This window comes from Myodes glareolus, chromosome 17 (genome assembly GCF_982192425.1).
Source record: "Myodes glareolus chromosome 17, mMyoGla1.1, whole genome shotgun sequence".
Lineage (NCBI taxonomy): Eukaryota > Metazoa > Chordata > Mammalia > Rodentia > Cricetidae > Myodes > Myodes glareolus.
This window is the reverse complement of record NC_142042.1, coordinates 62,070,429-62,092,962: the sequence shown is the minus strand read 5'-3', so window position 1 is coordinate 62,092,962 and position 22,534 is coordinate 62,070,429. Positions and strand designations below refer to the sequence as shown.

Here is a 22,534-nt window from a genome sequence, read left to right as displayed (position 1 = left end):
CTAAATAAATAAAAATATACCACTTTCAGTTAAATTAGTTCAGATAAACAATGAATAATTTGTTGGTAAAAGTATGACCCAAGTATTTAATGTGATTATTTATACTAACAAGTTATTTATGGTTTAGCTGAAATTCTACTCTAATGGGATAGCCTGTGCTCTACCTGACACCCCCCAAATAGGGCTTAATCTCTGCACTGTGGCTAAAGTTGAGAGTTGCAGGTCGAGACAGAATTATGACTTGGTGCACGATGCTGGACAGGTGTCTGACAATCCTGTGCTATTTCCTTATTCTGGGAACGAAGCCTGGGGCAAGGCTGCAGAGCTGGCTCAGCAGAGAAGAGCACTGGCTGCTCTTGAAGAGAATTAGGGTTCAGTACCCAGCACCCACAGGGCAGTTTACGATTGTCTGTAACCCCAGTTCTTGGGGACCCCATGCCCCCTTCTTGCCTCTTTGGGCTCTGCGAGTACATGGTGCACAGCTGTATGCGTAGCTGAAACACTCAGACATATAAAATAAAAAAATAGTGTTTTTGTTTTTGCTTTTTTAAAGACAGGGTCTTTCTATGTAGTCCTGGCTTTCCTGGAACTTGCTATGGAGACCAGGCTGGCCTCAAACTCACAGAGATCCTCTTGCCTCTGCCTCCCATGTGCTGAGATTAAGGGTGTGCACCACCGCCACTTGACTAAAAAACTCTTTAAAAACAAGACCAGGCAGGATAAGATGCTGAGTCCCTGGTTCCAACCCCAGCATTGAAAAACACAAAACCTCTCTCATGTACACAAAAGGAGAAACAAGAGACTGAAGAGAGCCGGCTTAGAGGTTAAGAAAACTGGCTTCTCTTGCAGAGGACCTGGGTTCAATCCCTAGCACCCACATGGTGGTCTACAATCATCCCTAACTCCAGCGCCAGGAGATTCGATGCCTTCTGGTCTCTCCAGGCACCAAGTATGCGTGGTGCGCTCACAAAAATGCAGGTGAAACACTCATACACATAAAATAAAAGATAATAAAATAAATCTTTAAAAAGGAGTTTTTATGTTATAGATTGCTGTGAGAATTAGATAAATATATATTGAGATGGAGGTGTAGGTCAGCGGTAGAGCCATTGCCTCTCAAGGATGAGGCCCAGGTTCGATCCTAGCAAATACATATAAAATCCTTAGAAAAGTGCTGGCCACGGAGTACTAAGTATGCGTGTCAAGTGCTAACATATGGCAACAAGCATTGTTACAATCTTATTTATACTAGTAACAGTTGCTTCTTTCTGTAAAATCCAATCCTAGCAGGCTGAAGTTCTTTCCTGCCATTCCCCAAGAGTGCCGCAAGAGGGCATCAGCAACCACTGAGAGTATTCTTAATAAATCACCTAGGGTCACTTGCTGTCCCTTGCTCCACCTGAGCATATCAATGGGCTCTCATAATCCACTTGTCAGAAGAACAGCATCTTGAGAACACTGGGTTCTGGGCGGGCTTGGTGGCAGCTAAGGTAAGGAGCCCCAGCGAGATAACTACTCACGACAGGCAGATGGGGTGACCACACGGCCCGCCTTCTGACTCTTCAGAATCGATTCTGGCTACACGTCATGGTGAAAGGGAGGGAGGGTGAGGGCGCCTGTTTGCCCTGGCCAAAGCTTCCCAAGGGACTCCCGGCCAGAACCTGCAGGTTGAACTCTAAATTCGTAGATGTCACACAGACACCCAGTCACATACGGCAGAAGCACAGCCTTCCTGCGAGTGTGCAGGCTGTGTGTGCTGCATCCACAGAGGTTCTGCTGAAACTTGGGGGAATTTCGCCGCTCTCAGTCTGGTCTGGTCTTGTTGAACACCGGGACAAACTTACTGTTTTAGGTTTACTGACTGCCGTCAACGCCCATGCTCTAAATTTAGGACTGTCCACTTGAAGGACAGCTCAGAGAGGATTCACCCTGCACCTTCATTACAGACTTGAGGAGGGCAGGGACTTCCCACACTCAGGAAGTTCCAACCAGAATCCAGGTATCTCATTGCTTCTGATTTTTCGACTATTGATGAGGAATAGGTGACTTGGGTGTCCCTTAGTGGAACACTAGGGCATGCAGTGCTGTCCAGTGCCATGCATGACTCATGAGCATTTCTCTTTCTTTCTTTCTTTCTTTCTTTCTTTCTTTCTTTCTTTCTTTCTTTCTATCTATCTATCTATCTATCTATCTATCTATCTATCTATCTATCTATTATGTATACAATGGTCTGTTTGCATGTGTCCCTGCAGACAAAAGTCTGCACTAGATCTTATTACCGGTGGTTGTGAGCCACCATATGGTTGCTGGGAATTGAACTCAGGACCTCTGGAAGAGCAGTCAATGCTCTTAACGACTGAGCCATCTCTCCAGCTCCCCATTTCTTTCTTTTTTTAAAGATTTATTTATTTATTATGTATACAACATTCTGCTTCCATGTATACCCACACACCAGAAGAGGGCACCAGACCTCATTGCAGATGGTTGTGAGCCATCATGTGGTTGCTGGGAATTGAACTCAGGACCTCTGGAAGAGCAGTCAGTGCTCTTAACCACTGAGCCATCTCTCCAGCCCCCTCATGAGCATTTCTTCACACTCTCTGCCCCCATTTTGCTTTTCTTTCTTTCTTTTTCTTCTCTTTTAGGACCCCCCATATTTATTATCTGTCTGTCTGTCTGTCTGTCTATCTCGTGTACATGTGTGGCCTGTGTGCACCACAGCATGCATGTAGAAGTTAGATGACAACTTGTAGGAGCATTCTGTCCTACCATGTGGCTCTTCGAACTTCCACTCAGATTATGAGGCTTGGCAGCACTTGCCTTTAACCACGAAGCCTTCACATCAGTCCCCATGTACCAGCTGAACTTGTGTGTGTTATGTTATATACATACATATATATATATATATGCAATGTATAAAAATACAAAAATACATAACACACACACACATATACACACACACAACAGGGTTTTAGCTCTGGCTGTTCCAGAACTTTCTATGTTATGCCTCTGCTGGGATTGACAGTGTGTCACTATGATGGGCAGGATTCTGTGTTTTATAGGCCGGCTGCAGTTAGAAAGATCTTTTGGTCATTAGGGTCTATGTTACCTGTCTTCCCAGAAGCCTGTCAGATACCTAAACTCTAGCCCCATGGCCTTTTGACTGCCTTGGGACACCTCAGCAGCCTATTCAGAGGAAGTGAGTCACCGCAAGTAGGGCACACTTGGGGCATTGTGGGCATGGCAATGCCATCTGAGGGCGGGGAACATGCTGGAAAGGCGTGGTGATTCTAATCTCCTGGTCCACCCAGGGGAGGGTGTGTGGGGACATCATCCTGGTGCCGCTGGCTGAAGCCAAGTTTCTCTTCTTTCCCCTTCTCTTTTGTCCGCCTTCTTATCTCCATTTCTCGGGCTCTCATTAGCCGGCTTTTGCCCACAAAGCTCCCCACTGTTTTTCCCCCTTTCCTTCTCTCTTTCTTTCCTTTACACTTAACTTCACTTATGCAGAGGAACCATTTGGAAAGTCTGGGGGAGCTGAGCATGATAGTTCACACCTGCAAATCTAGAACTCAGAGAACTGGTTTTGAGTTTGAAACCAGGCGTGGCTACATAGTGAGCTACTATCTCAAAAAAATAAATATCTGGGGGACTGGAGAGTTGGCTCAGGGATAAAGAGCACTTGTTGCTTTTGCAGAGGACCTGGGTTCAGTTCCCAGTACCCACAACCCACATGATGGCTCATAACACCAATTTACATACATATACATATATATGTATATACACATATATATTACAAATATATTTACACATATATAAAACATACTTTTCTAACCTTTTTTTAAAAAATATTTATTTATTTACTTATTATGTATACAATATTCTGTCTGCGTGTATGCCTGAAGGCCAGAAGAGGGCACCAGACCTCATTACAGATGGTTGTGAACCACCATGTGGTTGCTGGGAATTGAACTCAGGACCTTTGGAAGAACAGGCTCTTAAGCGCTGAGCCATCTCTCCAGCCCGACTTTCCTAACCTTTAAGGGCACTGTATGCACATGGTACACAGACATGCATACAAGCAAAACAACATTACACACAGAATAAAAAAATAATCTGGTGGGGACCAGAGGAAAACAAGGTATTAAAAAACAAACAAAACCCCAAGAAAAGAAGTCACAAACTGGAAGAAGAGGGACAGTCCCTCCATCGGTGTGGTTGGGCTGAAGAGGCTAGCTGGGGCCCAGAGAGCAGTCACAAGAACTCTCTTGGAAAACGGCAAGGCTGTGTGGCAGAAGATTCTGGCAAGAACACTGAAGGGAGACAGAGCAGAGCGCAGGGGACCCGCAGAGGACAGTCACGCTCTTGTGGTGTATAATTTGTGCTGGGGTTTCCCGGCCTCTTTCCACCCACCCCAAGATCCAGAAGCCGACTCCCAAGGGAGAGTCGTGTGGTCATATCTATGTCTATGGCAACTGCGAAGTACTTGTGTTCAGCTGTATACATTGTGAAGCAAGCCGCTGCCACAGACTTAGTGATAGCAAAAAATGCTTTTTCGTGGGCCGGAGGGAAGGCTCAGCAGTAAAGAACACTTGTTCTTGCAGAGAAGCAGGTTTGATCCCCAGCACTCACATGGCTGCTCACACTGTATCTAACTTCAGTTCCAGGGAATCTGATGCCCGCTGCTGAACTCTGTCGGCACGGGGTGTGCATGGTACACATATATACATACATGCAAAACATTCAAACAATAAAATAAAATAAATACATATTTTTTTTAAAAATATGTATTTATTTATTATGTATACATGTTCTGTCTGTGTGTATGCCTGCAGGCCAGAAGAGGGCACCAGACCCCATTACAGATGGTTGTGAGCCACCATGTGGTTGCTGGGAATTGAACTCAGGACCTTTGGAAGAGCAGGCAATGCTCTTAGCCTCTGAGCCATCTCTCCAGCCCCCAAATACATATTTTTTAAAAATATACTGTTTCATGAAGGTGAAAAATGATACCTCTGCTTCAGTCTCCCAAATGCTGGCCAGGTAGGTTTGTTTGTTTGTTTTGGGTTTTCAGGACAGGGTTTCTCTGTGTACTAGGTTGGCCTCGAACTCACGGAGATCTATCTATCCGCCTCTGCCTGGCGTGGCCAGGTAGTTTTAAAAATATTTTTTTACATGGAAGAAGCTTCAGGTCTCCCTGTAAATAGGCCCTCAAGTACAACTTACTCAGGTTCTGTCCACAATGGGAGTCAAGGCCGCTCTCTCCTTGAAGCACGGATTTTATGGGGCTACATAAGGGATAACAGGTTTGACACTGATCGCCGCTAAGTATGGAGTGTCGACTGGAGACGGGAAGCACACTTTACTAAAGGTTCGGGCTCCGAACAGCAGGGCCGGGGTACTGCGGGTCTCACCGCGGGGAGCCTCGGGGTCTGTGCAGGGGGCTTTCACCGGGTGTACCTGGGCTGGCTCCTGGCTGCGCCATTCCTCCCGCACCGCGCAGTGCGGGCGGGCGCGGGAACTGTGGCAACCCACCGGGGAGGAACTGAGGGCTGCACGCCGGGCTAAGGCCGTCGACCGCAGCAGGGCCGCGGGGTGGGGCAGAGGCAGCCGGCTGTGAGCCGTGTCCTCAGGCGCCTGGGGGCCCCTGGCCGAGTCCTGGTGGGCCGCCTCCGCTGGGCGGCCGACAGAGCGGGAGCCACCCGCCCCGTCGGGGCTCCGAGGCTCAGGCGCAGCGCGGGGTTCCGGGGCCCTGGTCCCGCCCGGGCGCGGCCCACGCCCAGCTCAGCTCGGCGCGCGCGGGGCCTTCCCTCCGCGGCTGGGCTCGGCCTGGGCTCGCCGGGGCTCGGCGGGCAGAGGAGGAAGGAGGGAGGGAGCCGCGGGCGGCGGAAGGGGGAGGAGAGGACCCGGCCCAGCCAGTGCGCACGGGCCGGGCGCTCGGAGAGGAGACGGAGCAGCGGCGCCCGGGCCGGCCAGCTCTGCACCGGCCACCGAGTGAGTTCGTGCGCCGTGCGTGGGGGCCGTGGGGGCCGTGAGGAGGCGGCAGGCGCGGGGGCTCGGGGCGCAGCTCGAAGGCGCCGGGGACTCCACCGGCTCATGGCGGCCGGCCTGCCGGAGGGCGGGCCGAGCACTGCGGGAGCGAGCGCGCCGGGCCGGGCTGGGGCCTTGGCGGGGAGAAGGCCTGCGGGGCAACAGGTAAGGGCCGGAGCCCGGCGCTCGCCCAGGACCCGAGCCACAGATGCCGACCTTTGGTGCGAGAACCCCCTGGTGGGCCGCGTGCGTTCTGGGGCCTGAGTGTGGAGGCCCGGGAGGAGCGGTGGCGGCCCCTGGTGCTGCTGCTGTGGCCGCCACCGCCGCCTCAGCCACTGCTGCTGGGCCCCTTTTTGCCCATCCCAGAAGAGAGGTTAAGAGCGTCCATGTGCCGAACGGGAAACAGGAAGGAGTAGACTTGGTCTGCCCTGGCCCCAAAGGGCTAAGATTCCTGTACCGTTATGGGGTGTGCGTGGCCAGCTCTGGGAGCAGCTGGTGAAACTAGCTTTACGGGTGGCAACTTGCTAATTACAGGCTCAGAGGCCCTCGAGCTAGTTTGCTAGGGCAGGTGCGTGACATTCATCTTTGGCATAAACTTGGGAGTGTTCCCGTGCCTAAGACGCGCTCCTGGCGTCCGAACCAGATCTCAGTTATTTGAGTTGCCAGCCTCAACAGTCAGGGAGTTCTAGGCATCATGAGGTCTGGAGTGAGGCGGTCTTCCCGGAGAACTGAATTAGGGAAGGCCTCCTGCAGGCAATTACTTCTGTTTATGTTAGAGCTGGGGAAAGAAGTCACTTCCCATCCCAGAGCCGAGGTGACTAGCTTCAAGTTTGTTGACTGCACTTGTGATGGGGCCCTTGAGGGTAAGGATTGGGCTGCAGCACTGTTCTTAGGTCCTGGTCCTGGCCACAGTACTTATTTTCTAAGATGTGCGCGCGCACGTGCGTGTGTGTGTGTGTGTGTGTGTGTGTGTGAATTTATCCTTGTCTCCATTGCTACCCCATACCTCACTGGGCCTCACTGGGCCTCACTGGGCCTCCGGCCAGGTTTTGCCCTGGAGAGAGGGCGCTTTCCCTCCGACCCACCCGTCCACACTCAGCTGCTGCTTAAGCTTGCTGACTTCTCCCGGTCTCTGGGGGCCACAGTCTTATAACATGTTTGGGTTGGGGGGTGGAGTTTGTGAACTTCTCAGACAAGCTCTAGGCCACATGAAGCCTGCGGTCGCATGGTTGCCACCTCACACCCTCATCTTTGCCAGAATCTGACCCATATTTTTGGGCTGGTGCAGTAGCCTGGAGCAGTGACACACCTTTTGACTTCGCCCATTGTTCTTCACCTGCTAGAAAGGAGTCCATGACCAGCTAATGTTCCCCGGAGAGAAAGTTTTCAACAGGAAAGAGTACTCAGACCTCCTTCTTCTTTTTATGATTTCTCAGAGAGCCTGTGGGACCCTCTCTTTTTTAATCTCTCTGCAAACAGAGTCCCTAGGACTGTTGTGCCACTGAGTCTGAGAAGTTTTTCTTAGGCTAGCTACACTTATACCCTCCATCCCTCTGGGTCTGCAAGCTCTATTGGCACCTGTCTCTCCACGCCTTTATTTTGCTGGGGAGAGGCTGTGGGTCAGTTTGAGGAGAGAAGGTTGGAGCCAGGTAGAACCTGCTCCACTTGGGGAGTCACATAATGCCTGTGAAATCCCTGCCACACTGGCCCCTCTCCAGCGGTGTCTGTGTCTGAGCAGGTGTGCGTGCGGGAGACCAGTAGATGAACACATACATACACCGTATCTCTCCGTGTGGGGTGTGCAGGTGGCATAATTTTTGTGAGTGGAAAAGCTGCAGGTGTAATCAAGACTCCATCTACCCTGAGGGACGAGGGGGCTGAATGTTGCCTTCTTTCGTTTGGCCTGATGCTGATGGGATGCTTGTCTTGGTGTGCTGGTGCCAAGCCGTCACCTGGGGTGCAGCAGGGAGCAGACTGGTTCTGGGGAGATGTGAAGAGACTGGCTGGAAACCCCAGCCCCTTCCCCTCCCTGCTGGATCTGGGGCAGCTTCTCTGCTATTCAGGACAGCAGGGACTCTGATCACAGCACGCTTGAAGCCCAGCGTGCGGCCCCCATTGGCCCTCACCACTCCACACACAGGGTGGAGGAGGTCTGGTGTGTTCTTCTAGTGCTTTCCCTCAGCCAGTCTGTGATACCCACTTGCCCCACCCCCAGCCCCTAGCTCTTACCTTCTTTGTAGGGATCAGAAAGGCACTAGACATTCCTCTGCTGTTGGAGTCCAGGAGAGAGGCTCCACCCACCCTGCAGGCCCTTAGCTAGCCCTCTGAATCCTTAACCCTCTAGAGGCTCTAACAAGAAAACATCCTACTAAATGTGATGGGATAGCCCAAGGCTAGGATTGCCTGCACGGTCTAATTTAGTTCTCACTGGAGGAAAAGTTAGGCCCCACAAAACAAGGTAGTCAGATGACAGGGTCAGGTATTGGGCCCCACTCCTATCTGGCTAAACCAAAAGGTGGGGAGGAGGAGATGGAGGTGTGCAGACTGCCCCATTAGTCTGGTTTGCTGCTCTTCCCTTCCCTGATCGGTTTTTTGCTTTTCTCTAGGAAGAATGTGTGCTTGTGTGGGCAGTTACATTTAGTTTTGCTCACTTTGAGAGGCTCCCATCTCTTTTCAACAAATTAAATATTTATTCAGGCTAAGGTGGAGTGGGAATGGACACTGGCCTCCGCGGCGAGGCCGGGAATGCGTGATGGGGTGTGTGGAGCTGAAAACCCTTTATCGTCTATGCTGACCTTGGTTTCATCCGAAAGAGCAGTGACCAGGAGTGGGGACAAGAGGGTAAAGTCCTCAAGCTGGAATACTGACTGACCCGTGACAGGCAGAGAGGGATTTCGCAAGTGCTTCTGTGGAGGGTGGAGGCGGAGCTGTGGAAAGAGTCAGAGCTCTGCCCAGCTCAACTGTGGGCTGAGGTGTCCGCCTCCCGCGGCTGCTCCACTTGAAATTCAGAGCCTGGTGCCTCCGCTCACACTGGTCCTCCAGCTCCTGCTCTCTCTCCACCTGCCACAGCGTCCAGTCCATAGGTCAGTCTGAATGCTGCCATCTCTCCTTATTCAAGGAGGATGAGAGGTGGGGACTTCCTTGGCTCCCCTACTCCGCCAGTCTTAGAATTTCCTGAGCAGCTGCTAATGACTGTCCCCTGCCTCATCTGGATCCCGGTGTTCAGTGCCAAACTGTTTTTCATCTTTCTGTGGAGGGAAGGAGGGAAATTGAAGGCAGCAGCTCTTTCCTGGCTTGAGGATGTTCCCTTGCAGACAGGTTTTTATGTTCTTGTGAACAAGCCTTTGTAAGAAATAGGTTATGAATGCTGGACAGTGGTGGCACACGCCCTTTAATCCCAGCACTCGGGAGGCAGAGGCAGGTGGATCTCTGAGTTTGAGGCCAGCCTGGTCTGCGAGAGCTAGCTCCAGGACGGGCTCCAAAGCTACAGAGAAACCCTGTCTTGAAGGAAAAAGAAAAAAAGAAAAGAAATAGGTTATGGCAGCCGTGGTGGTGAGCTTATCATTTCAGCACTTGGGCTGCTTGAGCTGCTGAGGCAATAAGGTCATGAGTTTGAGACCAGCCTGCACTGCATAGGTGCTGTCTCAAAGAATAAAGGAGGAAGAGGAGGAGGAAGATGAAAAATAGGTCAGTTTGCCAGTTGTCTTGGTTTGCTGTTCAGACCCTGACCTCAGCGCTGACACTGTGCCTCTCACTTCCCTTCTTACCGATCATTCTCTGCCTCACGCGTAGGGACTGAATGCCTTGGCATGGAGTGCCAGTCTTGTGTGCAGGTGTCTGATGCTCACTGTTCTTTGGGGATGGTACTTCTTTTCATTTTCTCCTGTAGATCTGCTGGCCAGCTAAGGGTCTTACTATGTAGCCCTGGCAGTCCTGGACATTGTGGCCTTACCTGCCTCTGCCTCCCGAGTCTGAGATTAGAGGCATGTGTGCTACGAAGCCCAGTGAACCTGGATGACTTCCCTGGCTGTTGACTACTGCTTCTCTGACTGGGTCTTGCTTGTTCTCCAGGTTGAGAGCCAAAAGATAAGACTGATAAGAAATTAAGAAATGAGTGGGGTTTTTTGTTTGTTTGTTTTGTTTTTTTTCCCCCAGGGGATCAGGCCTTTGTGGTATCAGCATCACCTAAGGTTGCAACAAACTGTAAATGCTGGAACTTGAAAGCCAAGCCATTGAAGTCCTATTACAGATGAGGAAAGCAGTTTGTTCCAGGGCCATGTAGCCCTGTCCCTTTCCTTTTGACAACCCAAAGAGTGTTTATTTCTTTTCTTCCCCGCAGAGCTCTCACTTGCTTCTCCCTCCCTCACTTAGGATGCTCCAGACATTGTATGACCACTTCTGGTGGGACCGACTGTGGCTGCCTGTGAACTTAACCTGGGCTGATCTAGAAGACAGAGATGGACGTGTCTATGCCAAAGCCTCCGACCTCTACATCACACTTCCCCTGGCCTTGGTCTTTCTCGTCATTCGATACTTCTTTGAGCTGTGAGCATGCCCCACACCTTCTCCGATTGCCAGCCAGCCTAGCAGACTTCATGTTGGTCTCTGGACACTGGTGTTCTCTGCACCCAGGTCCCTGCTGCCTGCTCTCCCTCCCCCAGGGCACCATTGTCTTCCTGAGGCCGCAGCACCCCCAACCCTTTCCTTCAATAGCTGGTTGTTCTCACCCTGTGCCCGCCTCCTCTTCGCCTGGTCAATAGTGAACATAGGCAGCTTTGTCAGCTGTGGGCAGCCCAGGAGGCTAGAGGAAAGGGGGTTGCCAGGAAACTTGGGAAACTGAGGCCCAAAATTAAGATGCCTGAACTTGTGGTACTTTGTCCTCCCCGTTTAGGGGTTAGGAGTCCTCCAAGGGAGTCAGACACCTCTCTCTCCTGTCCCTTCCCCAGTTATGTGGCTACACCCCTGGCTGCCCTCCTGAATGTTAAGGAGAAAACTCGACTACGGGCCCCTCCCAATGTCACCTTAGAGCATTTCTACCTGACCAGCGGCAAGCAGCCCAAGCAGGTATGAGCTATAGATGACCCTGGCTGGGACTTGCTGAGTTTGGGTGGGCCAGAGTTTGAATGCTAGCTCTGGAGGGTGAGGACTTGGTGGGTTGTTACGGGGTGAGGTTGGGCAGAGTTCCAACACTGCCGATTTGGTAGCTGAATGTAATGGCCTCACTATGCTTAGGTGGAGGTAGAGCTTTTGTCTCGGCAAAGCGGGCTCTCTAGCCGCCAGATAGAACGCTGGTTCCGCCGGCGCCGCAACCAGGACAGGCCCAGCCTTCTCAAGAAGTTCCGAGAAGCCAGGTGGGGGAAACTGGGGCAAGTGAAGCTGGGTGGCACAGTTCTGTTGTTTCTTGCTGGGAGGAGAGGGCTGTGGTATGTAGAAGTAAGGGTTCCTTAAGATGGTGTTTGGGGGCAGTAGAAGCTGCTGATCCTCCTACCTAGCCAGATCTGCTTCCTCTTGCAGTTGGAGATTCACATTTTACCTAATTGCCTTTGTTGCTGGCATGGCGGTCATTATGGATGTGAGTACTGGGATGTGGGACACATCCTTTGTCAAGATGGGGTAAGGCAATAGGATTTGAGTTCTTTCTTTAATCTCTTTGCAGAAACCCTGGTTCTATGACTTGAGGAAAGTTTGGGAGGGATACCCCATACAGGTATGAGGAGTGGGCTACAGCACGCAACACCCAATATTAAGAGTTTCTTCACACAACAGAGTATCTTGAGGGGCTAGAAGGGGCGAGTTTGGAGGTGAGCCCCTTAGAGCTAGTTGTTCTGGGGTCCCTCACCCCTCTTTCCTCTCCCAGAGCATCGTCCCTTCTCAGTATTGGTACTACATGATCGAACTATCCTTCTACTGGTCCCTGCTCTTCAGCATTGCCTCCGACGTCAAGCGGAAGGTGGGTGAATAGGCTGTGCAGTTAAGTCCAAGGGCCAGATGAGGCTCTGGAATCAGGACTTCCCAGAGATCTGGACAGAGCTGCTGGGATACTGGGAACAAAAGTTTGGGCTGTGTGTGTGAACAATGAACAGGGAAGAGTCTCTTGAAGCCTGCATCTTTTCTGCAGGATTTTAAGGAACAGATCATTCACCATGTGGCCACCATCATTCTCCTCAGCTTCTCCTGGTTTGCCAATTATGTCCGAGCAGGGACTCTCATCTTGGCTCTGCATGACTCCTCTGACTACCTGCTGGAGGTTAGGCTTCCTCACAGTAGAGCTCCCAGTGCAGGCTCATTTGTTCCTCTAGTCTCCCAGGGGTTGGAGAGGGCATTGATATTCCTGGTACTGAGGTGGGAGGGCACAGCCAGTGCTGCTAACCACACACATATAATTAATGTGTACGGGAGAGTCGGGGGCCCATGATGATAGATGGACTATTTATAGTCTGCCAAGATGTTTAACTACGCGGGATGGAAGAACACCTGCAATAACCTCTTCATTGTCTTCGCCATCGTTTTCATCATGACGCGACTGGTTATCATGCCCTTCTGGTAAGTCGGGAGCTGGCTCTTCCTGCCTTTCTCTCATTTCACCCAGCTCCACGTAACCACGCTCCCTTAACTCCTTAGGATCCTCCACTGCACACTGGTATACCCCTTGGAGCTCTACCCTGCCTTCTTTGGCTATTACTTCTTTAATGCCATGATGGCAGTGCTACAGATGCTGCATATCTTCTGGGCCTACTTCATTCTGCGCATGGCCCACAAGTTCATAACTGGAAAGGTAAGGAAGGCTGCCTCCCCTTTGTAGACCTCGGCACTCTCAACCCCAAGTGCTCTAAACTCTGTCGTGCCAGTAACATTTCTGAAACAGTGAGGTTCTGGGGGCTAGCAGGAAATACATAACCCTTTTTGTCCTTTTCACAGCTGGTAGAAGATGAACGCAGTGACCGAGAAGAAACAGAGAGCTCAGAGGGGGAGGAGGCTGCAGCTGGGGCAGGAGCAAAGAGTCGGCTCCTAGCTAATGGCCACCCCATCCTCAATAACAATCATCCTAAGAACGACTGAACATTGTCCTAGCTGCCTCCCACATTAATACATGAAGCCAAGAAACTAGCCAACCTTCCCTGTAGGGACACCTGAGCTCCGGGGAGAAAGGGCATAAGGAGAGGAGTCTACATGACTCTCTTACTCTTGTCACCTAACTGTAACCAGCCTATCTCAGGGAGAGAAGGTTGGTCGTATCCTCTGCTAGAGAGGGGAATGGTCTTATTTCCCTCTCTGTTTTCCAGGCTATCCTTTCTCTTGCTTTTTGAAAACCTTTCTCCACTCTGAGGGTTGGAGTTAAAACTCACATTCCTTATTCTGAAGAATTTGGAGCTAGCTGTTTGCCTTTGACTCCCTGACTTTAAGCCAGGGTTGTGCCTTACTGTCCCATCTCTGGGCCTCATTCTGCCAAAGCTGGACCAAGGTTCCACCTTTCTAAGCTCCCTAGCTCGAGCCAAAAATGAAAGCTGAGCTACTTTTAACTTTTTCTCCTTTATAACAAGTTAACTAAGTGAAGGAGGGTATACATGCCCCTCACCCTACCCCAGGGACCACAGTTCCAGGATGTCACTGCCTCCTTTCCCCTCCCTCCAGCTAAGACAAGCTGGCGTGGAGTAGAACGGCAACTAGTTCTCTTATTTATTGAACATTTGGAGTTTCAGTTATAAAGCCAGAACTACAGCTAGGACCTGGCACTATGGCGAGGGACCATTTCAGACCAAGATGTACTGTAATGGTTTTTTTTAATTAAAGTATATTAAAGGTTAAATAAAACATGACAGTGTGTCAGACTATTAAGAACTGAGAAAGGGAATAGTTTTCTTAGGCCTTCTTTGTGGTTATGTAACTTTTTTTTTTTGCTAAAAATTACACAAATAAAATAGAAGTGTAAGACAGCTGCCCACTGGGAAAATGACCTCTCCCTGGGAGATTACGATGGGGACTGAGGAGAGAAGATACACAATCTTCATCACGAAATCACACAGGATAGGGATGGCAGACATACAGCCCATGAGAATAATGAACACGGGAACATCTGAGGACTCAGGCTGAGGCTAGAGTGGTCATGTGGACCCACCCTAGTGCCTGCTAGCACCACACTGGGAGAGTCCTGATCCAGAATCCCCGTTTCTATCTACTAGGAACTGGAGAGTAGCTAGACCAGAGACTTGGGGTCAGAGTTCAACAGCCAGGGTCTCCCTTTACAGGAGACGACCTCTGCATTCAATGGCTCCGCAGCAGCACAGCAGCTCCTTGCCTTCCACACTGCCCACTTCGTAGTTGTAGTCCCAAGTAAGTTCTGTTCCAGCCCGGATTCTCCTGAAGAGGGAAAAGGATGGGGATGTGGAAGCACAGGCACTTGGAAGTAGAATTTAGAAGGTAAAGGTGAAGGCTGGCCACAAAGGAAGGTCCCCCCCACCCAGAATTTCCATGGAATTTATCCCTCATTATCCCTCTTACTTGCTGGCAAAAAAGGCCACCCAAGGGAAGCGAAGATCATGAGTATCCACGAAGACATTCTGGACAAACAAGTTGGGGCTGCAACTGTGCTGTAGTACAAAGATGACAGTCATTTGACCAAGGAAACATCTGGCTTTGTGAGAATTACAAGAAAATGATATCTGATCTCTATCCCCACTGCACATCAGTGATGTTTTGAAAGAAAGCTACCTTATTCTTTGAAATCAACTTATAAACAAAAGTGGGTTTGTATAGTATCTTTAAAGAATTAGGAATTTGAGAGCAATGGCATACACAACCCTGAACTTAGAAGTGGTCAAGAGTCTCACATTGAGGTAGCGGCCTAGGTTGCCTTCAAGCTTGGCGTCAATGATGTAGCAAGACTCTTCACCATCGTAGAACTGGCGTGTGTTCTTACGAACTGGTGCGCTCTCCCCCTTGTCCACGGAAGCCATATTGGTTGATTTAATAGCAATCCCATGGGTTGATTTAAGAGCAAAACCTCGGGTTGATTTTACTGCCACCTGGCGCTTTGCTGGACCTGAAAAGCAAAAAAAATAAAAAAAGGGGTGTGTGTGTCAGACTTATCCCAACTCATGATCAGACCTTCTATCACTTTTATTTAACCCAGCCTGCTTCTCAGACTTGTGATCCTAGATGTTGCCACCACATTTCCCTCAGTTTTCAGTTCAGGAATAGCAATGTGCTAGGCTAGATCTCAGGCTAAGACCCTAAGTCACTAGTCAGGTGTGAGTGGTGCACGCCTTTAATCCCAGCACTTGGGAGGCAGAGACAGGCAGGTCTCTGTGAGTTCGAGGCCAGCCCAGTCCACAGAACTAGTTCCAGGAAAGGATCCATAGCTGAGAAACCCTGTCTGGAAAAACCAAACAACAACAAATGTTCCCGACTTTCCTGCTTCTTCCGACTATTCCCCAAACATTTTCAGACTACCGGACGAGGTCTTCTTGTCCTCAAAGTCATCGCCTTCAGAGCCGGAAGAGATGGTCTGGATGTCATCACTGTCAACGGCTGTGGCTGAAGTCTGGCCAGCAGTGGGCTTTCGGCTGGTTGCACTTTCCCCCTCGCTTTCTGTGCTGCTGGACAGTGTCAGGATGTCCTGGGGAGACAATGGTCAAAGGGAAGAGCTACTGGGAAGAAAGGTTGCTTCAAGTTCTTGCTTTTACCAAGGATTTGGCAAAATGGGCTATGGCAACTGCATGGTGATGATTAGATGTTGGAGAACAAGGTGGAAAAGTCAAGACCAAAGAAATAAGAAACTTAACTGATAGTCATCCTAGTGAATGACTTGAGGTGAGGCTACTACATGTTCCTTTACTTGGACTAAATAAAAGAGAAGGCACTCACATCGGGGTTTGACTGAGTAGAAGCCACAAGTCGCCGGGTTTGGGGCACAGAAGTTTTACTAGATGGTCGGCGAAGCCCTTCAGACTTCATAGGAAGATTGTGTCCATAATTCTGAGAGCTTTCAGTAACTCTGATGGGAAGGGCAAAGAATGAGAGGGGTCAAGTTACTGGCTGTTTCTTTTGTAAGTGTGAAAGGAGAAGGCAGACTTAACACAATCCAAAAGCAAGCACTTACAGTGACATCTTGTTCCGGTCATCCGGGTCCTGGAAAGGAACAAGTGAAGGGTTAAATGCTTTCATGGTCCAAGGTAACAAAAGATTTCCAAAGACAAGATTAGCATAAGGTAGTAAGAGGCACACTGAAGAGGGGTGCTCTGGGGAAACCACTCTGTAACCTAACAGCAATAATCACTCTCACCAGTATACTCCCCTGGCAAGGTCCTTTAATCTTTCCCAATAATATAACATGGGAACACAGTGTTCCATGGACCCAACAGTTTTACTACCTGTAATGGGGAATGTTTCAACATCAAAGATATATTTGTAATAGCAAATTTCAAGCCAACCTCGATTGTAGTGCAATCCTATCTAAAAACATTAATGAAAAACAAAATGAAACAAACCCTAACTACAGTTATTTATTGCTTTGGGTTTGAGATGGAGTCTTGACCGAGGTGACCGCCCCCCAATCCCCATTTGCACCAAGGTTAAAAGGCACTGCTCTTAACATAGACACATGTTCCCTGACTCTTGTCATGCGACACCTTACAATGTCCTGGAGTCATCCAGCTAGGATGGCCATCACCAGATGCAGCTTTAAAACTTCAGAATCATGCATTAAAAAGTAAAAGTTTTTCTGGGGGGGAGAGGTGGCTGCTCTCAAGAGTGTTCAGTCAGCTGGGTAGTGGTGGTGCACATCTATAATCCCAGCACACGGGAGGCAGAGGTAGGTGGATCGAGGCCAGCCTGGTCTACAAGAGCTTGTTTCAGGACCCTGTCTCGAAAAAAAGAAAACAAACAAAAAAAGCGTATTTAGTCCTTTCTTACCTCTTTCTTAGTCTGCTTATTGTCTCCTTCATCCTTGAAGCTCAGTCCTGAGGTAGAGGCCTTCTCAGCCTCTCCCCGGCCTCCCCCAGCCCGGCCATCTCCACCTTCACTAGTCTTGAAGGAAGAACGGCTGTCAGAGTCGGCAAATCCACTTTCACTGACACTATTGCAGCTCAGCCACGAGGCCACCTTGTTCTTGGGAGTCTCCTCAGATGAAGGTGGTTTGCAGCCCCCCACAGATACTGAGGGAGGCATAGGAGCATGTGGAGGCCCAAGGTCTGGGGGGCGGGGATCCTTGGAAGCCATTTCAGACAGTCCATTCTCCTTCTGACCCCGCGTCTGTCTTCGGGTAGCATAGCTACGCCACACTGAACTGGTGCTGAAGTCCTCATCCTTACAGAAGTTATCATCAGAGCTGTCGTCATTGGATTCCTCAGGGTCCTCTGAACCACTGTTGCCATCTTCCTGGTCCTTCATGTCTACCCCACTGCTGTCAGAGGAATTGCCGACATCACTCTCATATCCTTCCTTAAAGTTCTCCACACTTTCAATGTGGTCCAGATTTGCAAAGTACTCATCACCCATCTCCAGGCCTTCTTTGTCTGCAAAGTCATCTGTCAGGATTTTGCCTGAGAATGAAGAGAATTGAAAGGTCTTCATCAGTAACCCTACTCAGAGGGCAAATCCTGTTCTATGTGCTCACTTTGGATGCCATCCCTGTCTTCACCATGAAAGCACTGTCACTACAACCTGTCACACCATCCTTTGACATTCTCATTTTTTGTTTATCGCCAACATGTCCTAGCTACCCTAAAATATCTTTTGGAGAAAATGATACAATGGGATCTAAATGAGATCTCTCACTGAAGAAACAATAGCCAAAATCTGATTCCCTTTCACCGTTTTTTTTTGTTTTTGTTTTTTTTTGTTTGTTTTTTTGTTTTTGTTTTTGTTTTTCGAGACAGGGTTTCTCTGTAGCTTTGGAGCCTGTCCTGGAACTTGCTCTTGTAGACCAGGCTGGCCTCGAACTCACAGAGCTCCACCTGCCTCTGCCTCCCAAGTGCTGTGATTAAAGGCATGTGCCACCACTGTCCGGCTTCCTTTCACAGTTTTTATGAAGCACCTTTAACTCTCTCTGGTTCACCTACATAGGTACATCACCTGGCATGTCTTTACAGGAGAAGCTCCTGTCTCCTCTTACTCCCAGTTACACGTCTGACTGTCTACCGTCCACTCCCTCTTCTATATTGCTAGGACTGAATTCAGTGTCACCTGCAAACTAAGCACATGTTGTTCTTCAGAGCTCAGTTTCACTGCTCAAACACTATGCTTTTTGTTTGTTTGGTGGGTTTTTGTTTTTTTGAGACAGGGTTTCTCTGTGTAGCCCTGGCTGTTGTGGAACTAGCTCTGTAGACCAGGCTGGCCTTGAACGCATGGCTCTGTCTCCCAAGTGCCCGGATTATAGGTGTATGCCACCAATGCCCATCAAACACTATTTTTTTAAGGCAGAGTCTGGGTATGTACTCCAGGATACCTCCAACTCCCAAATTTTCTGCCTTCACTTTCTAAGTACCTACATTATAGGCACATGCTACCAAGCCCAGTAGCACTTTGCTATGTTCAACTGCTCTGAACTACCATGTCCCAAACCCCATGGAGCAATAACCTCCTCTTTCATTACTAACCTGCATAGATACAGACAAAGGAGCCTTTGGCAATGTCATCCAAGCAGCGGATACCCCAGCCCTTGTTCTGTGTCTTAAATAGCTGTAGTCGAACCTGTAGTCCATGCTGTACCAGCCGATTTGTGCACATGTTTGGATCACAATTGCAGCGTTTGTTACACTCATAAACCCTAGGAAGGTAGAATAAAATCAATGACCGCCACTAGAGTACTAAAAGCCGTAAAATCTGTCATGAGTAAAGATTATGAAGTAGGGAATGACCTGAGTGACTAAATTTAGAGAATGAGCCACCCATGTTCTTGGACTCATTTGCAAATTAAGACCAAGAACATAATTCAGAAGGGAAAGTGAGTAACAAAGATGTTCAAAATAGTATAGTGCACAATGTGACTGTCAGGATGTCCACAGTATAGTGCACAATATGACCGTCAGAATGCCCACAGTACAGTGCACAATGTGACCGTCAGAATGCCCACAGTATAGTGCACAATATGACCGTAAGAATGCCCACAGTATAGTGCACAATGTGACCGTCAGAATGCCCACAGTATAGTGCACAATCCAGAATGCCCACAGTATAGTGCACAATGTGACCGTCAGAATGCCCATAGTATAGTGCACAACGTGACTGTCAGAATGTCCACCCCTTGGAGAAAAGATAAGCAAACAATGAGGCGAGTCAGATTGCAGCTATAAATTTATAGATTACTTCAACTAATAGAAGTAGAGGAGCTGGTGAGCTTGCTCAGTGGGCAGAAGCACCCACTGCCAAGTCTGATGACCTGAATTCAATCCCTGGATCCTACATGGTACAGAGAGAGAGAGAGAGAGAGAGAGGGAGAGAGAGAGAGAGACCAAACTCCTGTAAATTGTCCTCTGATCTCTACATACCTCTTCCCACCCCATAAATGTAATAAAAAACTGACATCTAGAAATAGGTACAGAAGATAAGCAGAAGCTAACATCACATACACTAAAAAGAAATAGATACGAAAGTTGTAATGTCTGTATAATGCTTTTTTAAGGCTGTCCTGGAACTCACTATGTAGACCAGGCTGGCTTCAAACCCATGCACTACTATGCCAAGCTGTCAGTAAACAACGTATTAAATCAGAGTTGTGTTAAACACTTTGAGTACAACAGTAAGAAAGGTCATAGCAATTCTGACCTCACATTTCCAATTCAACAACTGAAGAAAAGAGTATCACGGGAGGCAGAGGTAGGTAGATCTGAGTTCAGTGCCAGCCTGGTCTACACATTGAGATCGAGGACAAGAGACCTGGTCTCAAAAATCTAAATCAAAATAAAAACCCATAACAAAAAGTATAACTAGTAAGGCTGAGGAGATGGCTCTGCTGGTATACAGTGCTTACTGTAAATGCAAGAATGAGAATCTGAGTTCAGAATCGGCAATGCTATAAAAGCTGGGTGTGGTGATGTACGCCTGTAATCCCAGCGATGGCAGAGACAGGTGGACTCCTGGGGCCTAGACAAACTAGTGAGCTTCAGGGTCAGTGGGGGGAAAGGAGGAAGAAGAGGAGAAGAAAAAAAAAAAGTGGGCAACGGTGGTGCACACCTCTAATACCGGAACTCTATCTCTATGAGTTTTAGGCCAGTCTGGTCTACAGAGAGTTCTAGGACGGCCAGGGCTACATAGTGAAACCCTGTCTGGGGAAAGGGCGTAGAGAGTGAAGACACATGATGAACTCTGGCCTCCATGAACATGCAGCACTCCCATGACTCACTGCATAAACCAGTGGTGGTGGTATGGCTTTGCAATCCTAGTACTTGTGAAGGTGGATGTAGGAGTTTCAGAAATTTAAGCTCATCCCTGGCAATACAGAGTTCAAAGGCAGCTTGGGCTACCTGAGACCCTGTCTCAAAATATCCAAACAAGGGGCTAGAGAGACTGGTCAGCAGTTAAGGGCACTTGTTGCTCTTGCAGGAGACCTGCATTCAGTTTCCAGCACCCACATGGTTCTAGGGGAACCCAGTTCTAGGGGATCCAACAGGCACACACATAGAGCACACACATAGAGCACATGCCTGAATGTATATAAACACAAACACACACACACACACACACACACAGAGAGAGAGCAAATGTAAATCTAAAACAATTAACAATAAAAAAGAAAGGCGTATTTTTCCCCCAACTTTAGAAAGGACTGTTGAGACTGTGGATGTAGCTCAGTGGAAGTGCTCTTGTCTAATAGTGAAAGATCTGGGCTTGACTCCCAGTATCACAAAAATAAAAGTTAAAATTTTATTTTTTTAAAACATGAGTGGGGTTACTGTTAATACGCAGAGGAAAATGAACACACAGACCTATATAGTCCAAGCAATTTCCAGAAACTGAGTATCATCCATCGATCAGTACCTTCCCAGGAACAAAGTTTTACCCTAGGCGTCCTTAAAAGCCTACTGGTTGTAGTGGAGCATTCCAGCACTCCTGAAGTGAAGCAGGTATGTGTATTTGAGGCTGCCCTTGTCTACAGAGAGAGCTCCAGCCCATGCCTAAGGAGTCTATTGGGAATTAGGGAGCTATCTGTGTAAGTATCTTTGTTACTGGCCTGCAATTAAATCTATAGAACATTTTCCTAATTAATGGTAAATATGTGAGGGTTCAGCACACTGGGCAGGTGGTCTTCCACTATATAAGAAAGCAAGCAGGGAGAACCACAGAGAACAAGCCAGCAGGCAATGTTCCTCTGTGGTCTCTGCTTAAGTTCCTGCTCCAAATTCCTGTACTGACTTCCTTTCATGATGGACTGTAATCTGTAAACTGAAATAAAGCTTTCCCTTAAAAAAAAAAAAAAAGTCTCTGTTACCAGCACAGGAAACTTGAGAGTAACTACACTAAGTATCATCATCTACATCATCTACTCATTCTTCAAAATGTCTTTCAGTGGCTACTGTAGCACTGTACTATTGTACTATGCGGTGTCTGGTGATACAATGTGTGTGGAAGACAGACATGGCTCTAGTACTCAGGGAAGAAAAAAAAACAAACCCCAAAACTGAGTCTACAAAGTTGTTAGAAATACTTATAGAAAGTATAAATGTGGTGCTGCAAATGCAAGGGAATGAAAACGCCCTATGTGCCAGCTGTGTGGCAAAGGCCTGTAATTCCAACACTTAAGGTAGAGGCAGGAGGAACAGTTGTTCAGGGTCATCCTTGGCTATATAATCAGTTGGAAGCCAGCCTGGACTGTGAGGCCACCTCCAACAAACAAAACAAACAAATCAAACCCCCAGGGGGAAAAGGCCTACTTTCCAAGTGTCCAGGGACAGGCTGAAGACAGAAGACTGAAACTGAGAGATCAAGGTTAAAGACAGCCAAACAAAAGCAGCGGAAGGCGCCAAGAACACATCTCCTGCACCAAAACCTCAGAGGTAGGCCGAAATACAGAGAAATGGCTCTGGGAAGTAAACACCCTTCAAATAACTTTATAGGGAAAGAATAGAAAGGGGCTAGAGAGTATAGTGTCTCTAGCTCAAGAGTAAGAACAGAATGAAATCCATGTGCGAAATGGGCAACTGATAGTTTTAAGTAGATGACATATATTTGTGCTTATTCAGAAATATTTTTACCAGGTATGGTGAATCCTAGCACCTGGTAGGCCAAGCCAGGTAGATGGCAAGTGTCAATGGCAGCCTGGGCTACAGAGAGAGACCTGCCTCAAAACAGAACCAAAGAGTCTGTTTCTTGTAGGACTGGGTATGTATTTAAGTGGTTGTCTTGTTATTGTTCTACTATTGTGAAGAGACCAAGACCAACTCAACGTATAAAAGAAAGCATCTGCTGGGTGGTGGTGGCCCACACCTTTAATCCCAGTACTCAGGAGGCAGAGACAGACAGATTTCTGTGAGTTCGAGGCTAGCCTGGTCTACAGAGGGAGTCCTAGGAT

At 48.6% G+C, this 22,534-nt stretch overlaps 2 protein-coding genes across 8 annotated transcripts in view; one reads left to right on the top strand and one right to left on the bottom strand.

Annotated features, from left to right (window-relative positions):
* Positions 1–5,840: 5,840 nt before the first annotated feature.
* Positions 5,841–13,844, top strand: Cers2 (ceramide synthase 2). Of its 6 annotated transcripts, none has more exons than XM_085678052.2 (11): positions 5,841–5,991; positions 10,399–10,572; positions 10,919–11,091; positions 11,260–11,378; positions 11,542–11,599; positions 11,684–11,734; positions 11,885–11,977; positions 12,146–12,274; positions 12,464–12,570; positions 12,649–12,802; positions 12,946–13,844. In XM_085678052.2, the coding sequence occupies exons 2-11, from the start codon at positions 10,485–10,487 to the stop codon at positions 13,084–13,086; spliced, it is 1,113 nt and encodes a 370-aa protein (XP_085534178.1). In that variant the 5' UTR covers positions 5,841–5,991; positions 10,399–10,484; the 3' UTR covers positions 13,087–13,844. The 6 variants fall into 6 exon arrangements, with proteins under 6 accessions (XP_085534178.1, XP_085534177.1, XP_048283901.1 ...); XM_085678051.2 differs by having other exon boundaries at positions 5,842–5,991; positions 10,974–11,091; XM_048427944.3 differs by lacking the exon at positions 5,841–5,991 and adding an exon at positions 6,055–6,192.
* The window catches only part of Setdb1 (SET domain bifurcated histone lysine methyltransferase 1), a 33,206-nt gene continuing 24,463 nt past the window's right edge, over positions 13,792–22,534 (bottom strand). For both annotated transcript variants that reach the window (XM_087897780.1, XM_087897781.1), the window contains exons 14-21: positions 18,624–18,793; positions 16,939–17,567; positions 16,127–16,155; positions 15,892–16,021; positions 15,478–15,643; positions 14,856–15,067; positions 14,527–14,615; positions 13,792–14,385 (exon numbers count right to left, since the gene is read on the bottom strand). In XM_087897780.1, the coding sequence (XP_087753906.1) occupies positions 14,268–14,385; positions 14,527–14,615; positions 14,856–15,067; positions 15,478–15,643; positions 15,892–16,021; positions 16,127–16,155; positions 16,939–17,567; positions 18,624–18,793 (1,543 nt within the window). In that variant the 3' untranslated portion in view covers positions 13,792–14,267. The remainder of the gene's footprint in view (positions 14,386–14,526; positions 14,616–14,855; positions 15,068–15,477; positions 15,644–15,891; positions 16,022–16,126; positions 16,156–16,938; positions 17,568–18,623; positions 18,794–22,534) is intronic.

Coding starts and splice junctions, on each gene's coding strand:
- Cers2 (XM_085678051.2), top strand. CDS start 10,400: ATGCTCCAGACATTGTATGACCACTTCTGGTGGGACCGACTGTGGCTG. Junction 11,600..11,683: donor GCATGGCGGTCATTATGGAT/GTGAGTACTGGG, acceptor ATCTCTTTGCAG/AAACCCTGGTTCTATGACTT. Junction 12,571..12,648: donor CTGGTTATCATGCCCTTCTG/GTAAGTCGGGAG, acceptor TTAACTCCTTAG/GATCCTCCACTGCACACTGG.